The sequence below is a fragment of the Syngnathus acus genome, chromosome 2 (genome assembly GCF_901709675.1).
Source record: "Syngnathus acus chromosome 2, fSynAcu1.2, whole genome shotgun sequence".
In the NCBI taxonomy this organism is placed as follows: domain Eukaryota; kingdom Metazoa; phylum Chordata; class Actinopteri; order Syngnathiformes; family Syngnathidae; genus Syngnathus; species Syngnathus acus.
The window spans coordinates 19,207,020-19,233,258 of record NC_051088.1 but is presented as its reverse complement, the minus strand read 5'-3'; the positions used below and the strand labels follow the sequence as shown (position 1 = coordinate 19,233,258).

General features: G+C 42.4%; 2 protein-coding genes across 4 annotated transcripts in view; both read left to right on the top strand.

Annotated features, from left to right (window-relative positions):
- The window catches only part of xirp2a (xin actin binding repeat containing 2a), a 39,604-nt gene extending 22,933 nt beyond the window's left edge, over window positions 1–16,671 (top strand). For both annotated transcript variants that reach the window (XM_037265927.1, XM_037265937.1), the window contains 7 exons: window positions 2,705–2,842; window positions 5,135–5,221; window positions 5,368–5,434; window positions 5,710–5,813; window positions 6,008–15,041; window positions 16,316–16,449; window positions 16,531–16,671. In XM_037265927.1, the coding sequence (XP_037121822.1) occupies window positions 2,705–2,842; window positions 5,135–5,221; window positions 5,368–5,434; window positions 5,710–5,813; window positions 6,008–15,041; window positions 16,316–16,410 (9,525 nt within the window). In that variant the 3' untranslated portion in view covers window positions 16,411–16,449; window positions 16,531–16,671. The remainder of the gene's footprint in view (window positions 1–2,704; window positions 2,843–5,134; window positions 5,222–5,367; window positions 5,435–5,709; window positions 5,814–6,007; window positions 15,042–16,315; window positions 16,450–16,530) is intronic.
- A 2,961-nt stretch (window positions 16,672–19,632) lies between these two features.
- LOC119116984 (beta-1,3-galactosyltransferase 1-like) overlaps window positions 19,633–26,239 on the top strand; it is a 55,253-nt gene continuing 48,646 nt past the window's right edge. For both annotated transcript variants that reach the window (XM_037242878.1, XM_037242869.1), the window contains exon 1: window positions 19,633–19,775. The gene's annotated coding sequence lies outside the window, so the exon portion shown is untranslated. The remainder of the gene's footprint in view (window positions 19,776–26,239) is intronic.

The following is a 26,239-nucleotide window of genomic DNA, read 5'->3' as shown; positions in this document are numbered from 1 at the left end:
TAAATTATATTACTTGGCACAGCAGCAAATTTATTGATTATGATTTTTTGACTCAGTAAAAGCACATCGATCTGTGTGTGGTGGATGTCACCAAGTTTCATTCATCGATATGACACCGATGTGAGATAATCTTTCTGAATTATTGTGGAAACACATTCATTGAATGAATTATTAACATCGTTAAAATATTTTCATAGCACCAACGCCATTCGTGATTCACACACGGGCGCAGAATCTTGCTGCGAGGCGGTCTCCAATCGCCCACGTCACATGCACAGGAGATTTTGCAGTTTACCTGCCAATGTCATGCACCTGCCCTAAGCGAGCGAGTCTATTTCCTTTCCACAATGTCAAACATTAGTTGTGCTTTTAAAGCAGTCACTTGATTACAGGGCTTCTCAGAATGCGCTTGGAGAGCTCAAATATTACGTGAAATTCTTTTCAGAAAGGATGTGCTCTTAGTGCATTTCATGTCCCTTCAAAATTGCAGTACACACAATTTCCAAACAGTCATCCATCCTTTTTCTGCGCGCGTCACATAATAGCAGTACGACTGGCACAGCTTCAAGCAAGATATACTGAATCATTTTTGTGCACTTCACTGCTATAATAGCCAGAGTTGCGGTACCACAACCTCCCGGACCTCACTTAATGCTCAGTGTCAGGCCTCTTGTGGCAGCACTGACAGCTGAGAGCTAGGGCCGAGCTGCCAAATAAAATCTGCATGGGACGCCCCCCACCCTTCCTTTCTTCCACACCTGAGGCAACTGTCATAGGTATAGCCACACAAATGTGTGGTGCCTCAAGAACTCGTGTGCCCTGTCTATCATCCAACAAAAACAAAAACAAAAAACACACCTTTGTTGACATTTCTTGCCATTTAAAATACAGCATGCTAAGCCCATCTGGGATTACATTGCAACACACTGCTCACCAACAAGCAGCGGTAAACGTGTGTAGCGAAATAACAACAAATCTCCATTGGCCACTCGAACAGTCCTTCAATATACTGCGCATCCACTTGAAAACCTGGCGCCCCCATTCTCGTCGCACTGGGCCAAGATTCATAACACGGGAAAGAGATGATTGTCCTTTACTACTTTACTTTTGACCAACCTAATATCGGACACCAAAATCTGGCGGCTAATTAATGAGTTCAGTGAATGACATGCAGGTAATTGCAATGCTATCATGAGAGTCCATAAATGACTGTATATCCAAATTTGCTAAAATATTGACTAAAAAGAATTTAAAGTGGGTATCAAACCTTGTCTACAATTTGCATAACACTATCATTGTGCTCATTTTGTTGTTGCATGTCAGAAATCATTTCACCTTATTTTATACTCAACTGAATATGCAACACAGTGATGCAAACTGTGCAAATGCAAGTTAAAATTCTACCATGCAAAGCGACAACCATCTATCAAAACCACAGAGAAACGTCGCCAGCTTCTCTGGGCCCAAGCTCATCTGAGATGGGCAGACATAAAGAGGAAAAATGTGCTGTGGTCTGGCTAATCCGCATTCCAAATTGTTTTTGGAAACCATGAATGTCATGTTCTTCAGGCCAAGAATTACTATCTGGATTGTGATCAGCCCTAAAAGCCAGCATCTGTGATGGCATGGTTGTTACTCCCCATGGCGTAGAAAACTCGCACATATGTGAAGACACCAATGCTGAAAGATACATATAGGTTTTGGAACAGCATCATGGATCATGCTAGCTATTTATATAGCACCAAATCATAGCAGAGGTTTTCTCAGGACACTTTTTAAAGACCTTACTCGTCACTTATTAAAAGATTAACTGAGCTCCAACTTGACCCCATGTGAACCCGACACGAGCAAGCACTGGGCAACAGAAGCAAGGAATCCTGGCTCTTGGGAAGAAACCTTCAACAGACCCAAGACTCAATGTGGAGCGGGCGTCTGTTTCAACCAGTTGGGTTTGAAACTCGACAAAGACAGAGAGAGGGAGAAAGAGAGCCCATGTGATGGAGGGAAAGAGCGAGAGCACGATACAGCTGACCATTAATTCACACAAGGCTGACGCTAGAGGCCACAGGCCACATAAAAGTGAAGAAGGCTACACATCAGGGGTCGCCAACCTTTTTGAAATTGAGAACTACTTCATGGGTACTGATTAATGCAAAGTGCTCCCAGTTTGATAGCTTACGCTTCTGAAATGACAGATTTGCCCCAAATGACCTTTCTGTTATTATTAATATTTAATGATATTCAATTATGAGAAGACACTGATTATGTTAATGATGATTGATTTGTAATGATCGGATTGTGTAGATATGTTTGACTAGTTTTGAAAATGAAACTGAGGCCAAAAAAAGAATGCAACCACTGGCCTGCCAGCAATCCAGGCCTTGTCTTCCTTTGAAAATGTGACGCAGAAATAAATTGTTAGATACGACAACAGAGACTTAGAACTGCAGAGCAACTTAGGGTTTATGCCAGGCTGGAATGGGAAAGCAATTGAGGTCTAGATGGGTAAATATGTACAAATAAAGTTGATCAGGTTGAACATTTAAAGAGTTTTTACTGTATTGCATTGAATTCAGGTTGAAAAGGCTTTGCATTTTTTTGACACACTATTTCAACTTCATTAGAATTGGGCTAATTGTAAATACTGTGAACTTTCTCTTTTGATTTCTCTATTATTTTGTATTAATGTATTATGTTTTCCCAGGTGATGGAGGAGTCTGAGGCCTGCTCCCTGCCTGGTGGCCTGGCCAGTGTGAAGAAACAGTTTGAAAATCAAGAATTTGCCTCATCGTCTTCCCAGTCCAGCAGCACTCAGGTCCAATTTCAGCAGAGATCTGTGCAGGTGAGAACTATTGTCACTGCCATTGTTGATGAACCCAAAAATATGCAGTAGTACACTCTTTTCGTATTTCTCTGTAATCCAAGTGTGTGTACATTCAAGACTCCGATTGGCTTTTCCCATGAACCGACGTGCGAGAAGAAGAAAATGAAGTCGGTCCTAAAATATAGTTTTCAAACTATAATTTAGCAGCGACAGAAGCGTAGATAAAATAAAGATGTCAGACTGACAATAATGATGGGCAGACTTGGTCAGCTTGAAATAATGGCGCTCTGACAATGATGGATGGAGGGCCCGGCCACAGGCAAATGACGACTGACGGACCAGCAACATTTACTGAACGCACACTTCTGCACCAAAACGATTCTACACAGCAGCATTGTATTTTTCTTTTTTTGTTACTATAGTAACATACGGCTAAAAATAATGGCCGAGGCAGTCATTTCTATTAAAATAACCTCTAACCGAAAATCCCAGGTGGTTGTTTTCCAGTGCATATTTGCTAGCATTAGCACTTGAGGCAATTTAAACAATGATAAATGCTTCTGACAGAAATGTCTACAGCAGTTTTTCAAGTCCTTGGAGCTGCTTGAGTGTAGCAGCAGGTACATGTTGTTGTCAAGTGTGTGAACCATCCAGGAAGACAAGTGGCACAAACAATGTTAGCCCTTATCCTGGTTAGCAAGCTGGTTCCCAAGCTCTCCTCTGTCTGTGTGTTTTTCTGGTCCTGTCTGCATTTTCACATTTCGCGTGCCACTGTAATAAGTCAATCCCCATTTTTAGACCTAAACTTGATTTAAACTCACCATTGTATAAGTACCGCATTTTCCGCACGATAAGGCACACCTAAAAACCTCAAATTTTCTCAAAAGCAGACAGTGCGCCTTATAATCAGGTGCGCCTTATATATGGACCAATATTGAGCCACTACAGCAGGCTTGTCCAAAGTCCGGCCCACGGGCCAAATGTATATATTTTATATATGGACAAAGTTTTAAAATGGGCCATTCATTGAAGGTGCGCCTTATAATCCGGTGTGCCTTATATATGGACAAAGTTTTAAAATGGGCCATTCATTGAAGGTGCGCCTTATAATCCGGTGCGCCTTATAGTGCGGAAAATACGGTAAGTGGAATTAGCAATACGGTACACTGCTCAACGGGACATTTGTGGCTGCTTGAGTGCAGTGATCTTTATTTGGATTTCCAATAAGCAGATCATTTCCCTTCAGTTATTTATTTGTGTATCAAATTAGTGAATTCACGTGGTGAGGGTGTTTCTGTTAAAAAGTTCCCCCTGCAGACATAAATGTGGCCATTTTTATTTGTCAATCAAAGAGGTCATCATCAATGTGGATCATCTATGCACTACTGTGCATGCAGCAAATGCCAGAACACGTTAAATCTCATCCCAGCGAAGCAAGGTCAGATCTGGCCCTCTATTCACTCTCCCCATCTGTTCAGTGAGATGGAAAGCAGAGCGGATGCACTGAGCGTAAAAGACCTTGCTGAGTGCTAAATTTTACATTGAGGTGTGTGCGAGGAATGTCTGCGTTTGTTTCATCGACTCAATGCTCTCCCGCCTCAACAGAAAGCACTTTACAGTCAAATTCCCTTCACAGACATTTTATCCAGGATCTACGCCACGTTTTAAAGCTTGTTGAACATTCAAAAGATATAATCCTGACATAAGTGGTTTCAGGAGCAGAGGCTGTTTCTTTTGTGTTCACTGCAAAAGAGACAAGCTCAAATCTACCACTTGCTCACACGCCTTTGATTTGGAAAAATTGGCTAATGCGTTTTCTACACAATTCAAATAGAACATGTAATTCAAACTCTGCTGAGCAGCAAAAAAACAATATCCACAGACCATGAAGGGCTTCTTATTAAGCTTTATGAAAATTACTCTCCGGCTGTTTCAGCTTTCAGCAACTATGTGGTGATAAAACCAAAGTTTATAAGCGTATACTTATATACTCATCAACCGCACATTGGCTACAGTTTAATGACAACAGTACAAGAACAGCATCAACGTGAAAATATTAGCACCATACACCACAAGAGAAAATGAAACACTGCTCTTCCAGTAGACAGTTTGTTTTCACCTCACTGTGGACTTCAACCATGTCAACAAAGAGAAAGAAACTTTTTTTTTTTACTAAGCAATCACTGCAAAATCAGATTTTTCTTTGCACATCACTTTTAGTGGGTGTCATTTGATTGTACCAAACAAAATGTCCACTGAGCGAATGTTGCGAGTGCAACAGGAATTCAATGTATTTTTCTTGATTGGAAGGAGGTGTCCTGTTCTTCTGAGGTGACTATGAGAAGTAGTGTCAGAGAACACGTCCCCTCGGCAATCATCTTTCAAAATCAGCAAGAGGTATTTGAGTTGCACGTCACACCCATATGATTCTGGACTTTTTGCTCCAAGTCTTGAATATTACAAGCATACTAAGCAATTCATGTGGTGTAGATCAGAAACTTGTGACTGTGAGCATGCTAATGATTTGCCTTCTTCTTCTGCAGGTAATGCATGATGAGAGCGTACACCATAACAATGTGGTCGCAAGTCATGGAAAATACAATGAAACAGGTTAGTCTGCTCTGTCTTCTGTACCATGATGATCATGTTTCACACCCTGCACATTAATAACACTGTACATGAATTAGCCATTTGGATCAATGTTCAATGCACAGTAAAAAATGGCATAGTATGAATGGTAAAATATCAGAAAGGGGAAACGGAGAAATTGCCTCTGCATGGTTCCAGAAAATGAAAGTACCTGTGTTTTTAATGAAAGGATTTACTTCATTTCCTCTCACTATGAAGGACTTAATGAGGCAGCCATCTTCTTGTGTCTAATTCAGTTAAGCTTGTCGGAGGAGAGGACCTAGCAAAGGTTTCCACGCAGTCTTTGAAGCAGCAATATGAAAGAAACATCGAGGAAGCCACACCCCCCAGTGAAATAAAGGTATTGAATGAGCTTTATGACACATAAGTAGAGAATGAGGCCACATGACATGATCAGAGATGTCATAACTTCCAACCTGACCAACAGCAAACTGAACATAGACGTGACATTTAATTCATTTCAGAACAGATTGTGAATTTGTTGACATGACCTTAAACTGTTCCTCTTGCCATGCCCACTTATGAACCACTTAGGTCGATATGGATTTTAACCAGTTTCAGTGGATGCCAGTAAGCCAGGTGTCCAAAAATTCAACCATCACCAGTCACCAAAACTCCGTGAAGACCACGGCCTCATCTGCAGTGTCTTCAGCAATGCGTGAAACAACAGAATATTTTCCTCCTCCTCCACCTATGAATTTGCTGGAGATAACACAGGAAACCCCTGAAAGCAGTGCCCAGCTCGACAGGCAAGCAACCCAGAATAAAAGCAATGTTAACAAGGAACAGTACTTCAAACACAAAAGCATGGCTGAACTAAAGCGCCTCTACAAACATATTCATCCAGAGGTGCGCAAGAATCTGGAAGAAGACTACCAAAGTCATCTTACCGAGTCAGAAAATACTCAGGAAACGGTGGGGGATGTTCAGCAAACATGCTTTATGTTTGAAAACGAAGGTTCAAGTGGGAGTACCAGTCCTGATCGAGAATCTGTGGAGTGGGACGAGATCCTCAGAGGTGAAGTGCAATCCAGGCGCTGGATGTTTGAAAACAAGCCATTGGACACGATAAAAGATGACACCCCTGATGAGAATGAGGTTAAGAATATCGCGCAGCAGGAAATTATTGCTGGGAAGGACGTCAGATACACAGCATGGATGTTTGAGACTCAGCCCATGGATGCCCTCGGGTCGGAGACACTTGATTCTTCAGATCAGGCGCAAAAGGTGACCGATCTTGCAAGAGGAGATGTCCGTACCGCGACTTGGCTCTTTGAAACGCAGCCGCTGGACTATCTGAATAAGATCTACCAAGAAGATGAACTGGATGCTGTCAGCACAAAAGACATCACCGGAGGAGATGTGAAAACCGGTCGGTATCTCTTTGAGACACAGCACCTAGATTCACTGGGCAAAACAGAAACCATCGAGGAGAGCCATTTCTTGAGTCTGAAGTCTGAGCTGGAGGAGGTGAAAGGGGATGTGAAGACAACCACTCGCATGTTTGAGACTCTCCCCATGTGCGTCATCAGGGGAGATTCGGGAGAGATGCTGGAGATCACGACTATTCGCAGGGAGGAGACCGAGAAAGGAGACGTGAAGACGTCACGTTGGATGTTTGAAACCCAACCCCTCGATACTATCAACAAAGACCTTGCTAGTATAAAGCTTATCTGTGGCATTTCCATGGAGGACAACGTTAAAGTGGGAGTCAACAAAGGTAGATGGCTTTTTGAGACAAAGTCTCTGGACACGATCAACGAAGAAGAGTGGGAGGCCACCCGGATGAAAAAGGAAGAAATCATTGGAGCTGACGTAAGGAAACACTGCCTAGTTTTTGAGACTCAGCCTATGGATACGTTGAAAGATAACGCCAATGCTCGATCTTTACCCTCCGAGGAGATAGTTGGAGGTGATGTGCAATCAGCAAAGCATCTCTTTGAAACGGTGCCCATGGAAAATCTCAAGGAACTAATCGAGGTGGGGAAACTTAAAAAAATGGCAGCAACTGAAGAAGAAAAGGGCGACGTGAGGCATCAAAAGTGGGTTTTTGAAAGCCAACCTCTGGCGAATATAAGAGAAGAGAAGAAAGAAATGATGAGAACTGTCAACATTGAAGCGCTAGACAAAGGTGATGTGACAAACTGTAAGGAAAAGTTTGAACGTATGGATTTGAGTAAATGTGAAGGCGCACAGAAAATTCTAGTTGAAGGTGTCACAAGTGGATCTGTGAAATCCAACCGGGTTCTTTTTGAATCTACACCTTTGTATGCCATGCAAGACAGCTCCGGCCATTACCATGAGGTGAGGACCGTAAGGCGAGAAGAGATTGTCAAGGGAGACGTGCGTAGTTGTCGATGGATGTTTGAAACTCGGCCCATTGATGAGTTTGATGAAAGTCTCCAAAAGTTTCAGCTCATAAAAGGCATATCTAAACAAGAGATTGAGTCCGGGGATGTTAAGACAGCCAAGTGGCTGTTTGAAACGCAGCAACTTGATGCCATCAAGCATGTTGATAGCGAAGAAAAGGAGACGAAAGAAGAGACTGAAATTGAAAGAGGAGATGTGAAGACTTGCAGGTGGCTCTTTGAAACACAACCAATCGATGCCCTCTATGAGAAAGTCGAAAATAGCGAGGCAAATGTTCAGGAAGTGCAGAGAGGTGATGTCAAAACTTGCACTTGGCTCTTTGAAACCCAGAGTCTTGACAACATACGTGACCATACAGAGACTGAGACCATTTTAAAAACCTGCACCGTAAAACAGGACGATATCCAGGGAAAAGACGTGCGGCTGGCTCGTTTTCTTTTTGAGACCGAGAATCTTGAGAACCTCACTGGTGAAGACAGTGAATCTTTCAGAAGGGTCACCGAAATCGACATCCAGTCAGGTGACGTTTCCAGGATGAAGTACATTTTTGAGAATCGCTCGTCAGACATAATGAGTTCTACTTCGAAGGAGACAATGCAGCTGTTGAAGATGCAGCAGGCTGAGGACATCCAGAAGGGCAATGTGGTCAATTGTACCTGGATGTTTGAGAACCACCCAATTGATACAATCCACGACGAATCCAAAGAAGAAAGAGAAATTCGAACTGTCACTGACATTCAAGGGGGTGACGTCAACAAAGGTCGTTTCACTTTTGAGACGTTCTCCCTGGATCAAATTAAAGACAGATCCAGTGAGTCTGATATTTCGACGCTCACAAGTATCTTTAGAGATGATATCGAGAAGGGGGATGTCAAAAACTATACCATGATGTTCGAGACCCAACCTCTGTATGCTATCCGTGACAAAGAAGGCCATTACCATGAAGTCACTACAGTCACCAAGGAAGAGGTCATGAGAGGAGACGTGGTGGGTGCCCGTTGGTTGTTTGAGACCAAGCCTCTAGATTCGATCAGAGACTCGGAGGAGGTGTATGTTATAAAAGCGGTGACTGAAGAGGGTATCAACAAAGGAGATGTTAGCTCTGCCAGATGGAGGTTTGAAACACAACCTTTAGATGAAATTACGGAGGAAATAAAAGTAATGTCCAAAACAGTTGCAGACATCCAGGGTGGTGATGTGAGGACAAATAAGCAGCGATTTGAGACGGATGAGATGTCGCAAAAATACATCCGAACGGTCAGCGTGAGCGAAATCCAAAAGGGAGATGTCAGATCGGCCACCTGGATGTTTGAAACGCATGCGATTGACGAGATTGGCGAAAAAGGAGCAGAATATGATGGTTTGGAGAAAGTGACAAAGGAGGAAGTGATGAAAGGGGATGTCAAAGAGTCTGTGTGGCTCTTTGAGAAGCAGCCGCTCGACAGCATCAAGCACACGGATGACACTGAGCTTGTGATTGAAAGGGAAGAAATTCCACAGGGTGATGTAAAGACAACGACGTGGCTCTTTGAATCGACGCCTTTCAATGAATTCAATGAGATGATTGTGGAAAAGAGAGACATTGTGGGAAAAAGCGTTAAAGAGACACTTGAAGAACTTTACTCTCAGAAAATGGTTGACTCTCAAGGCATCCTCATTGAGGCAGATGAAATTGGCGATGTGCGAATGGCAAAGTACAAACTGATGAACCAGGAGACCCCCGAGATACAAAAAGAAGAGATTATCCGCGGTGACCTGAGGAACATAATGTTCAACCTATTGAATCGCAGGGAGACCACCGAAAGGGGGATAACGATTGACGTGGAAGAGCGAGGCAACATCAACACCACAGTTGAGCAACTGTTCAACCAAGAGAAAGGCAGCAATGTTGAGAAAGAGGAAATCCTCCATGGGGACATCCAGGAGGCCATAAACAATTTATTCAGGAACGAGGGTTCTTCCAAACACGGCATTCTAATTCAAGAGGATGAAAAGGGAGATGTGAGGATGACAATATATTCCTTGTTGAATAAAGAGGAAAAGGCAAGTATGGAGAAAGAAGATATCATTCAAGGGAACGTCAGCAAAACCCTTCACCGGCTCCTTTCCAACTCAGGGGCAGAAGATGCAAAAAAGATAAGGGTAGGTGAGATAGAAAGGGGTAACGTCAGCTTTTACACGACGTGCATCGAGTCCGGTGCCTTGGACTACTTGAAGCAGCTTCAATGTGCAGCAGATGAAACGGAGCAAGCAGTAGAAAAGGAGTGCATTATTGGCGGCGATATTGAGGAAACCAAAATCCTGCTCAGGAAGAACCAACAGGAGATTGGCCGCACGGTGGCAAAAGATGATATCGTTCCGGGTGATGTGTGCAGCATTGTTCAAGTCTTCATGACGGAGCCCGCTGCGACTTACAGAAACCTGGAGAAACAGGACATTGTGAAAGGAGACCTTAGCGCAGCCTTGGATTCACTGAGTCAAGCCGTTCATCAAAAAGCGTCGGTAGAGAAAGAGGAGGTGGTGAAAGGAGACATACCCACGACTCTAAGATCTCTGGAGAAAGCTCAGAATCAGTTAAAAGAAATGGAAAAGCCAGAAATATTACGAGGAGACATTAAAGGGGCTCTTGAGTCACTTGAGAAGTCTGCGACTCCAAAATCGGAAAGCACCGTGGAAGATTTAGTGCCAGGTGATGTCAAAGGGACCCTCAAGTCCCTGGAGGAAGCCAAATGTGCGGTCAAGGAAGTCGAACGAGAAGAGGTTGTCAAAGGTGACATCCAAAATGCCATGCAATCTTTACACGAGGCTTCCAGTGAAAAGAAGACATATCAGCATCAAGTGAGTGAACAGGGGGATATTAAAGCAACCATCCAGCTTCTCCTTGAGCCAACGACCAGCCCAAGAATGCAGCGCCGGGGGAGCATCGAAGGAGATGTGAAAACATCCATAAAATCACTCTATGAGGGACAGGAAACAACAATGATCGAAAAAGAGGAAGTGGTGAAAGGGGACGTTCAAGGGGCGATAAAGTGCCTGATGCAAAGAAAACAGTATTCAAAGCCAAAGCGCGGGCACTCAAAAGCAAAGGCTCCCCAGAAAAATCCACTAACTACCGGGATACATCAAGTGACACACGAGCGCTTACTTGAAGAAAATCGAAAGAGCATAACAGGCAGTTCAGATGTTGCTGTAAAAAACCTCTCTCAAAGGTGTGAGTCACAAAAGCACAATGAAAACAAGCTCCTGAAAACACAGGTAATTACCAATGAGGCCTCTGTGACTGCATCCAAAGCAGACAATACTGCTGGGGCCTTTCAACAAAAGAACATAAAAGAAGAAAAGCCCAAAGTGCTGCCCCAACAGAAAACACAATCCGCCAAGGCCATTATGACACAGACTAAACAAACATCTAATTATGAGCACACAAATGCTAAAACAGCTGACGCGATTACAATTAAAGAGGAACGCAACTCATTACAGACAAACGTTTCAAACAAGCAAATAACCAAAACGAAGACGGTTCAACAGTCCAACATCGTGCACCAAACGGTCTCTCATCAACAAAATGTCATCATAACTGAGCATGCAGCTCAAAAGCAAACAGAGAACCAGGCTTTGGCACAAATGAAAAGCTTCAAAAACATGAAGAGTGCCTCTAATAATCTGGACATGGTGACGCGAGGCATGCCTAAAAAGGGTAAGCCGGAAATTCATTTCCCGCCACCTCCCTCATCACCACCTCCTCGTTCTGAGTCTGAGCTTTCCCTCCCTCCACCTCCATCTCCCGTTCTGGAAAGCCCAGCATCCGGCTTGTCCCGAGCTGCCGCCGCAACCCAGGAAAATGACCTTCCACCACCGCCGCCGCCACCTCCTGTTGAAAGTGGAAAATCTGGCCCGGAATTTTTTCCGCCTCCTCCTCCAACCTCGTGCTCTGGTCAAGATTTTCTTCCTCCCCCACCTTCGCAAGAAGAACTTAATGCAATGCCTTTGCCTCCTGCTGCAAATCCAGGGAAGCCCGTAGGTAAACCTTTGTTTAAAGTGCCCAAACAACCAGAGGCACAAAGGCCTGTGCCTGTTAAACCAAAATGGCAAAGAAACATTCAGAATCCATTGCAACGTCCCACTCAGCTTCACCTTCAACAAGAAAAACCTACAACAGCACCTCTCGGAGAGGTCAAAGTTCAGGAAAGTGTCACAGAAGTAAGACAGCAGGATGCACACAAGCATGTTGAGACAGACAAAAAAATACCCAACCTCCCATCTGCAAAACTGATGCAAAACCCAAGCCCACAGCCACCCAAAAAAGTATATCCTCCACCCATGAAGTTGCCACCGCCCCCTGAACCAGTTGCTGCGCCAAAGCCGAGGCCATACGCAAGCAAGTTTAAAACCCCCCTCATGCTCGCAGAAGAAAAATTCCGTCAGCAGAGAATGGAAAATGAGGACACGGGGACAAGCACAGTCACAACTCCCATCTCTCCTCCAGTGAACATACAAACCCCTGCCAATGTTGACACTCTGCAGTTTTCCACATTAAGTGGGACTGAAAAAGTAGAGACTACAGAAGCACCCAAAGCAAAAGTACAAGTTCCCAAAGAAGAAACTTCAGTGCAACAAACAACTACCAAGAAAATCCCATCTCAGATTCCTCTGGGCAAGCCCTTGATCTCTGTTACAAATACAAAAGTAGCCCCAGTTTATTCCAAAAACTCTTTAGACAACCAACAATTTTCTAGTAAGAACTCTGAAAAATTACTTTCCTCAAAAGTCAGCATGACAAATCAAGCTGCACCCGTACTCAAGACTCAACCTGAACACAAAACCTCAAATGTCCATTCATGCGTTAATGTCACCTCTTCAGTCAGTGAGCAGCAGCAGGTCATTAAGAAGTCCACAGCCGCTATTATTGATGTCACACACAATGGTCTATCTCAAGAAAATACACAAGCCCAAGGACAGACCGCAGTAACGGTGCAATCCGAAGATGTGAAAAATGCCAATGAGATCGTGACAAAAGAAGGAAAAATGCCTCCTTCTCAACCCACAAAAATTCCCAAGGTAATGCCAAGTTTCAAGGTGAGAACCTTTAAGATGCCTGCTGAGAAGAAAGATGACAAATGTGACACTTCGGGACAAATCCATGCAATGAAAAGCGAAACGCTCTTACAGCAGCAGGCAAGCAATGTGTCACAGAGGAGTGAAACAAAATCGACCCAGGAAAGCACCCATGTGACATCATCAATGACAGAATTTCAAACAAAAGACAACAAAAATTTGGGGCCAACTAAGGAAGAAAGTTACATGAAATCCGTGCAAGGAATTAAAGCCAAAGAAACAAAGCCACTTGAAGTCACTGTTTTGATGCCCGAGAAGTCTAAGACAACATCTGTCTCCCAAGTTCAGCATAGCACGAGGACACAGCAAGTCCAAAGACAGCAGGAGACGGTTGTGACAGAGAGGGTGGTCCAGCATAGCAGTCAGAGGCAAGAAGCTGCTCAGCAAAAGCAAATCAAGCAAGAAGCTCCAGAAATAATAAAAACACAGACAACAGCGGCAAAGTCTAAGAGTGACACATCTGTGAAAATGACTCGTGTGGACCAGGCCCGTTCAGAAGAAATGCCACAAGTGGAGAAATGTCACATCTTGCAGAATCTCCTCACTCAAATGAAAGAAATTGAGGGCACATCAAGTAAGATTGAACCCACCGTTGTCGGCATGATTATAAGTGATCTCCCTGACTGGCTGGTGGGATCAGCGCAAAGAAAGAATTTAAGTGGAATTGCTAAACAGTCAGGTCAGAAAAAGTTGAAAGAAATGATAGCCTTTTTGAAGAATATTATCCAAGTTAAGCTCACAAATCTAGAGGAGATACTGACATCTGTGGAAATGAAAGCAAAAGAGTTCCCTCCCCCGCCACCCCCAGTGCCTCCAAAACCAGACCAGAAGGTCATAAGTGGCATGACGACAAAGTTATCAAAAATCAGCATCGGTTCGTCCAAAACTGAAAAGAAAGGACCACAAGAAAAAAAGTCCCTGCAAGAGAGCAAAGTGCAACAGGAACTGAGTGAGGCAGCAGATCAGAGAGTCCACTCCCCATTGGCCAGCATCCGGACCCCCTCCCCTACCTTCATTAGCATCGAATCCAGAAGGATAGAGTCACCGCTCAGAGGCACCCCGTCACCGCCGCCTTACAAGTCTGTCGGGACGCCTCCCTCTCCAGCTCGAAAGCGGTACACCACCACATCAACCTTCCGGGCCACGCCATCTCCCACCATGAGCCGCTCTGAGAAGATGATGAAATTGAAAGACACTACCTCAAAGGATTCTTGCACCCCTACCCCTCCACCTACCATGGCCTCGGCAGAGTTGTTTGTGGATTGCGTAGGGCGATCGTCTCCGTGTCTCAGCCAGCCGGTATCGATAAATGTGGCAGAACTGGGCGACTCCATGATGACAGTCAAAGACAAAAAGTGTTTCTTTGAGGAGGCCCGGAAAGCAGAAGTAAGCAAGTCGTGCCTTCGGAAGGATCCGATCGATATCCCTGAACGTCTCGAAGCTGATACGGAGGAGAGTGCTCAGGTTTTGACTGCAGATATCCTGAAAGAGGACCTGCCAAAAGTGGACATGTCGAAGCTGGTCAATAAATTTGAGTCTCCAAAAGCAGCCGTCTACTCCCGGAAAGAGCCAATAGTGATTGCAGAGAGGCTGGGCAGTGACACTGAAGACGCAGAGGCCGACCAACGCGCCCTACGAACGGAAGAAGTGGCAACATTCAACGTCAAAGCGATAAAAAACGTTTTTGAAAGTGGTGAGCACAGTTCTCAAGCGGCTCGAGATCTACGAGAACAAATTGAAAAAAGAGAAGCAGACTTTTCCCACTCCAAGCCAGTGGATCAATCTGAAACATCCTCACGCTTCTGTAGCATCGATGACTTTGGGAACATGATGAGCAGCGAGGTGCATTCTGAGAGCTCGGGGAGCTCAGTGACCCGAGGCAACCCTCCATCCTACGCTGATGTCGTGAGAGGCAGAGTTGTAACACTTGCTGTGCCCTCCGATGCTTCTGCTGAGGAGCTACTGCGAAACCTCCAGCAATCTTGGGCTGAGAGCCAAGGAGGCTTCCAGAATGTGGGCTTCAGCGTCACGGAGCAGAGGAGTTCACAGACTGTCACACATCAGCAGGAGACTGTTGTGATGGGTAATGCGAGCATTACCGCATGACGACACTAAACAGGCTTGATGGTGTGTTTTGGTTTGAAACACTTTAAGACGTACATCCTATGAAAAGAAAAATTTGATTAACCAACTATCTATGATTGTTTTCCTAACCCTGCTTGGTGATTGTTGTCGTTTTGAGCAGTTTACAGGTGCAGTGATTCAAGCAATTTCACACCTCATATTTATAGTGCTCATTGTTTGCTCATGCCACCTGGTGTGATTCTAGCGATAGCACTAACATATCGAAATAATATTACTCATACATTGTGTGGCCTTGTCTCTAATAAGAAGCAAGCAAGCTTTGAGTTTAAAACTGCTGCGGATGAGAGATTTGATACCTGGTGCTTACCCAATTCACCCCTTGCCACTATCACGTTGCAATTTTATCAACTGTCTACAAATACGATGTGTCAACGTTCTTTTGGCGTATCGTGCTGCTCTCTTCCATGCACCAGCAAACAGTGTGTGTTGCACACTGAATTTTTCCGCTGTCATGGAAAGGGTACACTGTCATCCTGTATCTCAGAGCAGAGCAATTACATTTCTCCAGAAGATAATGTGAAATAAAACAATATGTGAAGGCATGTACTCGTGAGTGCTTAGCAAATACCACCAGAATGATAACACTTTCCACGGCTTCAAAAGCACAATCACTTGCCCAATTGACTTTGTTCTAAGCCTTTCTCAGGTCTAAAATGTGAAACACAGAGTGAATTATGGTCACGCTGGGAAAAAAACATTATACAATGTACCGCATGGATGCTGTGACTGTTTTGAAGCATTGCTTGTTAACCAAAGCAATTGGCTAAAGAAAATTGTTAGCAAACCGATTTGTGAACTGAAGTTCCAGCATTAATGATTAGGACCTTCTTGTTATGCTAGCCACAATTACAACAATGATACTGCAAGAATGTTTGAAATAATTGCATCATGGTATTGCTGCATCGAGTAACAAGATTGTATAGTCCAGCTGCTCAATACATATTTTATTGTGGTTGTAGTTTGCAGACATGTAGAACTGTTTAAAACTGTGCACATGTCACAATATAATGCGATGTGGTTGAGCACCCTTGTAAACAATGACCACAATAACAAACAATTTTGATTCAGAGTTGGTGTGTTAACTTTATTAATGTTTTTTTTTTAGATTTTTGACACAGCTCATTGCATGTCATTGCCACTATGTTCTTTAAGCTGCATGCTGTTGAGAACGTATGTTCATGCAAGTTCAAATGGCCTCTCCTTTTTGTGCAGAAGATTCAAGTTCCAGATTCCGAACTGTGCAGGGTGTGTCGGAAGAGGGTGTACCCCATGGAAGCTCTGATTGCAGACAAGCAAAACTTCCATAAAACCTGTTTTCGTTGTGACCACTGTAGAGGCAAACTAAGGTGAAGTGACACAAAATTGTAACTATTTGGATTTTTTTCTCTTCGAGAGTTTACGTGCTTTTTGTGCTTCTTCTTTCACAGTCTTGGCAACTACGCATCTCTCCATGGACGAATGTATTGCACGGCACACTACAAGCAACTCTTTAAGGCCAAGGGAAATTATGACGAAGGATTTGGACAGAAACCTCTCAAAGAACGATGGAATAACAACCCAAAGGTTTCCGTTGAAAAGACGGCTATCAAATCATCCTTGCCGGAAAAGAAAGTGAAAAATTCCAAATGTTCCACTACACAGAGCAAATTTATTTATCGGGATTGTGACAAAAGCTCAACTGGGAATGGAAAAAACAAATCCACAAGTAAGATTTCTGTTGTGTGGCCTCCTCAGGCTGATTCCCCAAAGAGATCCTTCACTATCGAGGAAGAGCTGAAGTTGATGAAGCCATCATGGCCCCCGGCAGAGGGTTCAGTGCAAGAAAAAGAAGTCACTCAGTCATTTAAGCCTGCAGTGAAAATGGGTGGCATCCCCCCCGCTGAAGCTCAAAATATACTCGAGGAGAGAGAGCAAGGAAGCGCTTATTTAACCTCCAACATAAGAACAAAAGAGGAGCCTGCAGTTGAGGCTTTGATTTGTCCTGCCTTTGGCTGTCAGGAAGCAGCGGGTGAGCGTGCCAGCCAGGAAGTGAACAACAGTTCCTGCGACTATTTGCCTCCGCTAGACTCAGTTGTGGAGTCGGAAGTCGAGGAGCAAAGAGAAGAGATTTTGGATGAATTTGTAAAGAGCGTGATGGAGGAGGAAGAAAGAGAAATGATGGAGGAAGTGACAGGAAATGACAGAGATTATGCAACAGGTAAAAATGTGGCTGCAGTTGAGGAGGAGTTACAGGTGAGCTCACCAGAGGTGGAAACCCTCAATTCAAACAATAACAACAGTAGTCTGCTGCTTGACCATCACGTCTCGTTGCAAGGGTTGACAGAGGATGAGGAAAAGGGTTTTCAGTCCGACCCTTTGACAGACGCAAGTAGAACTGCTTTCCGAGCTGACTGCGGTGATGAACAAAACTGGATGCCAGCTGAAGTGCTACAATTGGCGCAAAGGGATGACGCCTTTGTGCCAGCTGCTGCCAAATGTGCTGAGGCCACAGAATCAGATCCAGACCTTTTCACACATTTTCCAGAAGAGAAAGCCAAGGGAACTTTTTCTTACAAGAAGACAGTGGCTGAGCCCACCATTAGCACGTCCAGCTTCCTGGAGGACGTTTTTGCCGGTCTCAGTACCAGTGGCTCCACTCTGCTCTCCGACTTGGAATTTGACATCTTTGGGGAATCGGCCGGGGAGAGGCCTCCGCTGACAGCGCTGGACGATCTTTTGGATTTGGGACGAGAGCGGGAACAAAAAGCCGACCGGGCAGATGATGAGAGAAGAAAGGACGGGAGCGGCCACGACGCTTCTCTGTGGGCCCCTGGCGAAACTCTGACAGCAGAAGAACAGATCAAGAGGAACCGCTATTATGACGATGATAGCGACGACGATTGAATGCCAACCATTGCGGTGCAAAATCCGAATCACACAGCATCGACCCCCTCTCAGTTATATGTACACGTCCATGGAGAGATGAACTGCTTTCATTTAAGCTTTCTGCAGTTTTAGCAAAGATGAGCTGCACCTGGTGTGCACAATAACATGAATATTTGCTCTTGCACAGAATTCACTTATGACTTGCTGAAATTATATTTGCAATAACACATTTCACATAAATAGCTTTCCCTGAAAATGATTGCTTGAATGAATATATCTGGAGATTTCTTCCGCTTTTTTTCCATTTATTGTCTGCATTTTAGGTGAAATAAAGCTTCATGAACTCAACGGTTTATGACTTTTTAATGAGTAAGTGCAGCGAGAAATGAGAGCAGCACTGGCGCTGGGGTGTTTGATATACCACTCACACGCATAAGAGGCAAGAGGGGATCTCTTTGGAGAGAGGTATATTGATTTTTACTGATACAGTAAAGACTGCGTATGACTACGTTTCCCATTTAGTTACTGTTTCTTCCTACAAAAAAGAAGTTATGGTACTACGTGTATTTACACCTTGGCTAAAACATCTGGTTTTAGAAAACAGATTCTGAGGAAGTGGGTTCAATTATTCTCATTTTTTTTCATTATTAACAAAATTTACATAGTAGAGGGCATAAGGACTAAAATACGTAATGCCCACAGGAGCAAAACAGAAAAGATAACAAGATCTTATCGGGAGCAGGGGGCAGAGAGCGTGTAGGTTTTACTTAGCATTAGAACAGCGAAGCAGTGCTTTTCGTTATAATATGCACAACGCTGGTCTGCATAAAAGCTGAATTGGAACACAGGGGCATGATCGTTTGCTCATCCTCTCGCACTCATCTGTTCCTCTTAGAGGCAGCAGAACACTTGTGGCAAGGTGGTCAGAGGCACTCATCACAAACAGGGCAACTCTGCTTGTGGAAAAACACAAGTACTGCTTGCTACATATTTTTATTTTTTACACGTTGCAGTCAATCACAGTTATGGGAGTCCCAATTAGGAAATAGCAAATTACAAGTATTCTATATAGTTTCTACAAATGTTTGGAAAAACGTACGAGGAAGTGAGCACAAATAACAAGCAGAAATCAAGGACTTGGTTGGTTGGTTGGTTTCTTGTTAAAAGCAAACAAGCTAACTTATTGTAGGTAAAAATTTGCCAGTCTGATTCTCACAAATGATTTCTATCAAGTGAAAAAAAGAAAAATATAATAAATGAATAAATAAAAAAATAAAAAAATAAAATAAAAAAATATAAAAACAACAAATATATATATATATATATATATATTATATATATATTCACAAGTCACTATAAAATCACATTTGGTGGGATTTGTCTCCAAAAACACAGCTTCTGTGCAAGTGGAGAGGAATTAGCTGTGAGTTAAGTGAAGTTGACGTCGCCAGCTAAAACGGGTTTAACGGCAATACATGGATGTTTGAAATATTGTCGCTTTTTGTCCAGATGCCATCACCAGAACCGTCAATCATTTCCACTCGCTCCATTGCTTCAAAGTCAGCTTCGGTTCTGCACAGCACATCATCACCCGCCCACTAAGGTTCGTCCCCCTCGGTCCCGAGGCCGAAGGAGATTGGTTCCTATCGCTCCACTCGCGATCATCTGGTTGGGCGGCTGCTGTCCTCTCGCCGGTTGCAGCCTGCCCTCAAGAGCGTGCGGCGCGAGGTACTGAACGCCAGTACACCAGAACTGATGTCGGAGAGCAATTCATCGACAAGCTGCACAACAGAACCGGAGATCACCGGTATGTGCACGGACATTCTCCTAATAACGCGTGCGTTGTTCTTCTGCGTGCTTGCGTGTCTTGCGCGCGTGCATGTGTTTTTAAGCACTCATATTACGCTGCAGTTGCGCTTGGTGTCATCGGACTGATGAAGGAAGTGAGCTTTATTGTTTCTTCTTGCTGCCTCTAATGAAAATAGATTTGGACCATTATTATGGATTTAAAACAGTTGCATTTTGACTTTGCATTAGTTACTGACCCAGTGGTGCGCGCACGGTTATTGCTGCGCTGGATTGTTAGAAGAGTGAACGTGACGTTTGAAGCGCATGCCATCATCTAGTGATAAGAAGCCTCTGCTACTCGCGCTTGTACGTGGGGAACATTGCAGCGATGGAGAACGTCCAGATTAGTGCATTGTGCATCTCATAATACCCAGCCAGCTCTTCATCGCCTAATAACAAGACTGCATTTGGCTGCTAATGCATGTTAGTGAAATCCATCATGCGCATTTTGGTACATAAAAAAGTGCTCAGTCGCTCAGGCGATATATGAGATAATTACAAATATCACTGTCAGCACACATTCCATGAAAAAACTTGAAAATACTTCATTCATGCTGTCTGGTAAATGGCAAAGCCACAGGTGGCGCTGTAACCACCAGCTCCAGGGTCATTTAACATTTGCTTTCATTCCAATTAGTAAAACCCTTAAAATGCTATTCCCTACTCACTACTAAACACAAAGATACTAAATCAAACATTTGAACAGAGAACCCAGTGCTCACTATGGCCTTAACACCAACAGCAACGTTTCTTTTTCTTTCTTTTAGTTTTTTTTTTTTTTTTTAAGTTACTCTCAAACGCTGAAAACTATATTTTGTTAAATAATCCAGAGGATGGGTTTCACAATGCCTGCTTTATATACCGGTAGCTTTTTTCATCTAAGTAAAAAAAGTTATCACTCAAGCTACTACAAGAGAAAATGACACAAATTCTAATGAAGACTATTCACACCTATAAAATCCTACTATATTTGATAGTATTCCATCTTTTATATTTTGTGTGGAACAGCGATATTCTAGCACGTTGCACTTGTTTTAAATGACATACTGCAATTGATGGCCTGGTGTACTTAAATTAAACCCCTTGTGTCGGGTTTGTACAAAGCTAACTAAATAGGGCTGTGCAATCAGTGTTCGATTACAAATACGATTATTACACTCTGCGATTAGACAATTGAAAAAAGAAGATTAATAATATGCATTATTATCCAGTGTGTTATATTTGTTTATACAAAGAAACCACAGGTGAATTTATATATTTGCACCTTTTTATTGTAGAATAATTAATTTATTAAATTTTGTTTGGTAAAAAAATAACTTAGATAATGATAGTTTCAAAGAGCTAATAGGTATTTTTGTACCCAAAAATAAATGATCTTTGAATAATCGTGATTTCAGTTACCACCAAATTAATTGTAATTGATCTATTTTTCATAATCGAGCACCCCTATAACTAAACATACGTATAGCCTTGTCCAAAGAATTTTTTTTTCCCACCGAAGGCTGTCATTCAAAACAGAATAAAAATGTCAAATTGCACAGTGGGGAGGCATACAGAAGCAATGGTGTCAAATTCTTGCTTAGGAGGTTTAATACTCTGGCTTGAACTATTTTGAAAATTTTCAGGTATAGTGTGAGAATGGTCATCCTTCACAGAGCCTTGCCAAAATTAACGAATTGTACTTTGAGTACAGAAAATCAAATTTTTTCTGTAAAAAAATTTCTTTTGGCCAATTTGTTAGCAGAAGAAAAAGCAAATGAAAACAAAAGAAAATGTTATTTTTTTAACATACTCGACTTTGCAGCACTGCAGGCTTTCGCTTTGTAGCCAAGAAGCCGTATGACTCAAGCCTACCACTATCTCCTCTCACTTAATCCTCCCAGATCAATTTAGAGACATGCGCTTTGACACTTTCTTTGACTGGCATTAAAAGATCAAGACACATCATCTCTTCTCGGGCCATGTTGAGGTCAATAAATCAGCATGTTCTACTGACTTGGTATTGTAATAATGCCCGGAGAAAAACAAGCCTGTCTCAGGGAATTTCCGCCTGTTTAATAGCACACAACTCCCAAATTCTCTCATTTGACCCAAATGACCAGATAACTGATGCTGTCTAGAATGACGAGGTCGGATGGAGGTTGTCTCTTTGAATTTCTGAACCATCCCACAGGCCTTCCATTCAATTTGTGGGTCATGACACTTGGTAATTTAATCTCAATTAGGCCGCTACCTGGTACACACCAAGGACTTCATATGAAGGAGATGGGAATTAGGTTCACCAAAGGCCAGTGGAGGAGATGAAGAGATTCTTTTATTTTCATAAGAAAAATGTCACTCATGCTGCAAGAAATGCTCTCATTCCAGTTTATGACCAACTACAGTATTTTCCATCACATTACACTCGTTGGTAAAAACACCTCTGCACTCGCTTCGGTATTCACCTAATGTTTTCGCTTATTCATCTCTCATATGGGGCTTACATGTGAAGGCATTCTTCTGCCTGTCAAGATTTACTGGGCAAACATGACAGAGAATATATATTTTCACTTCAAGGGTGGGAAATTGAAGTTTTTTCTGTTCCGACCAAATTGGTTTTGCCTCGGGCGCAAACATAATTTCCAAATTAATACATATAAACAATGCATTTTCAAACAGGAAGTGTCTGGAATTCAATTTATTGGTGCAAGGCGACCCTCCCAGATGCAATAAAATGCCTGTGACATTGATGAATGGGGCTTGTAAAGTGCACGATAGGATGTAGTATTTCAAACCAGCGGATTGAATTGCAATATACAATGTTGACGCACATTTTTTGCTTTTGATGCGCCTTCTCTTGTCAACAATGTTCAAAGGGAAAATCAGTCAGTTTGTTGGTTGTTACACTGGCAGTGTTGGTGCCTTCAGGGAGATTCACAAATGTCAGAGTTGCTTTTTGTGCATCTCCCGGGGAAGCTATGTTTTATGAGGGCCTTTAGTTTTCTTTCACCCTTTACATTATACATGTAAATAGAAAGTTATATGTAGGTACTGAATTGCAATTGGGCACTGCGATCTCACAGTGGGTATTTCATTCTTCCTTTAAAGGATTAATAATGCTGTTTTAATTTTCACTGTTGGGCAAATGTCAGACAGTCCCAGCCCACACTTGTCTGGAAAAGAAGTATAAAACACACCAGGGTTGGGAAATTGACTCATTGCAGCGGCCGAATTGATAGATATAAGCAATACTGAGGTTTAGCTCCTCACTGTTGGTTGCAATAATCTTAGTGTCAGCATTGCAGACCACCAGGAAGCCGTTATGAAAAATTAATGACAAAATAACCATCTCAATTACATTCAAATTGATCCTTACAATGGATGAAATGCCCAGCCTGGCTCACATGCACAATGAGACAGGTCCATCCTCTGACAATCAGATTTTAAGACGGTGGTGTGTAAAATGTACTTTAATTTTTGATGTGTGGATTATTTTAATGAAAGCCTAATACAGAAATGGTTATTAAAACACAGAGAAACAGGAACAAAATTGCACACTATGTCCTCTCAAGAGGTTCCTTTCACAACTCCGCTCTTACAGCTTGTAAACGTTGTCTGTTAGGGTTAGGCAGAGGTCATTGGTCCTTGAGGTGCTATTATATGGAAATGATTAATCAATATTCTGAGCGGGGGGCCTTTAATAGGACAATATGCCTCCACAAGGCAAAGGTTATATTGCCCCTGGAACCTGAACAACGGACCTCAGGGAGGGGGCATAGTAGAGTCAACAAAAAGTCATCGCATGCTTTTTCTTGCTTGACCTTCTCATTGAATAATGAACAGTCAACTGCAATCTACAGTGTATTACAATTCATGCATGCCTGCTTTTTACTGTAATTACCGCAAGCGGTCTTCACGACGGTGTCGTCTCTTATAAGGTTCCGAGGCTCTGGCACTACTATGTTTATTTTGTCCTCTTTGAGGATATTTTATTTTGAAGAGCTCTGTACAAGACTTGCGCAGTGAAGCTTAATTTACAAGTCCAAATTATTCAACCCCCATTTCACTTTTGCTGTAAACGGCTCAATTATGATTATTTGATGGCCTTAAATTGCACCAGTGGTTATCTTGGCTTTGGTCAATTGCTACAGCTTACTTTGACAGCAGTAATATCAATCACAATAAAAAACTAAATAATTGACATACAGTTTATAACATTTTCTTTCTTTCCATTTTCTTTTTCTTTTTTTCTTCTGCTGAGCACATTAGAGATGAAACCGTATCTAAATTTCACAATGTCATTTATATTGGCCAAAAATATTAGTAATAATAATAACAGTATTTTGTGCATTGGACAACAAGGAAAGAAAACAATAATCAATTTATTTGATATCCCGCATATTAAGGTCACAGGTCAGCTGGAGCCTATCAGAAGTCAGGTGCACCCTGAACTGCCAATAGACAAACAACCATTCACAATTAAGGACAATTTTTAGTCTTGAGTTAACCTGAGAAACATGTTTTTGTAACGTGCGAGGAAACTGATGTATCCAGACAAAAGCCATGCAAGCATGGGAAGAGCCTGCAAACTTGACACAAGAATCTAGTGACAAGACCAAAGTCCTGATTTGAAGCCCAAACCTCAGAATTTTGAGGCAAATGTGGTATTTGACACCAGTTGACAACTTGAAATCTAAGAAGATTATGTTGATTTGTAGCCAAATAATATGGTGCATGAATAAGCCACTGCCCTGTTGCTTTTTGTTTTTGGCAGTTGTTTTTTTCCAGAGCATTTACAGTATATGTAATGAACACGTCGGCATTGTAGCGATACTATGATGGTCTAAATGGCATGTTTTCATTTTTGAGCCTGTGTTTTTATAATTTCCTTTTGTCTCAGCAGGCAAATGATGTAGAAGAACCAAAGAATATGATCTAATTTCAAATCTAAATAGCTCTTGTTATTTCTATATTTTTATAGACGACAGTTCTTAATTGTGATTATAAAAATGTGATACAATCGCTGCATTGTTTGCAGAACACAGTGCCCAGTCCCAGTGGGTTTATGACGTGGCTCCCTGTTGGGTTCCAACTTTTATTTGCCACCAAACATTGCTGTTGTTTTGTGAGCATATGTTTGGTGTCAAAGCTGCGATTGTTGTTGCGATGGCTCAGAATGGGAGTCATGGGAGTCTTGACGCTGAATGAAGCCATGCAAAGATCTAGCGGTCATTTCGTTACGTGGCCTCTCCTTGGCTTCTTACTGCTCCCACGCAGGCTAGCATCTCCAACTCCCGCAGCTGTTGGCTGCTGGCACCTTCGCAATTTGTGCACAAGGCTCGGAGCAAAACCTGCTGAGTTCCCTTCCTGCTTTGCCAAAACTGTGACAAAGTCCCTCCGAGCCTCTGTTATTGAATTTGGGCTGAGATTTCCTTCGCCAAGCTGACTCTTTCTTTTTTTTCAAGCAGTTGAGCAGCTTGGTGTTAGTGGTTAAATATTTATGGCAATGTACTTTGGGAAAAACAGAATAATTGGAGTTTTCCAGCTCCAATATTTGTCATAAAGTGTGCAAACAAAATCCTCTCGCTCTTGCTAATATCAGCATCTTGCATGCTTCTGTATCTTGCTGGAGGTGATGACAATTTTTATTTGCAGTGTTATCAATAGGGCCAGACTGATGATTCAGCCAATACATTACTACTTTAAAAACAAAAAAATAGGCTGATTTTGACGGGGGCTGATATTTCGTTAACACTGCAGAAAATGACAAAGGTAATTAAATTCAAATTTCACTCAATGCTGGAAATGACAAAAATAATAATATTAACAGATCCGCCACCCACCCTCTCCAAAAAATATCAGGTTTTTGCTGTTTTTTTTTTCTCTGTTGTAAAGTTAAATTAACACTAAAACCTGCCTGTAATTCATATCTTCATTGCATGCATTAAGGAAGCAAAAAAAGTTATTTCAGTCATTGTATATATTTTAAATGAATCTCCTGATTGGTTGTGTTAATTTGATCAGAATTGGCATTAAAAACTTTAAATTGGTTGGGCTATAGTTAACTGTATTCCACGGGGGCCTTTATTATTCTCTTGCCAGTTTAATTACTGGAATTTAGACATCTAGGTGCCATATTTGGATTTGAAACTTTTCCACCTCAATACTTTCGAGCCATTTGCTTTTAAAGTAATGAGGTGCACTTCCTCACATTAGCCACAGACTAATCAAACTTTAAGTGACTGTTGATCACATAAAATGGATGTTAGACTTAAGTATGTGTTCAGTGGTGCTGAACGTGCTTCTGGCTACCAGCAAGCAATTTATAAAATTTCTCAATCACGGTAGTTTTCATTTGCCCAAAGTTGATATACTGCAAGTGTGAGTCATTATGTCATTTATTATTGCTACCTAGCTTTTTGGTATTGGGTAAATAATAAAACA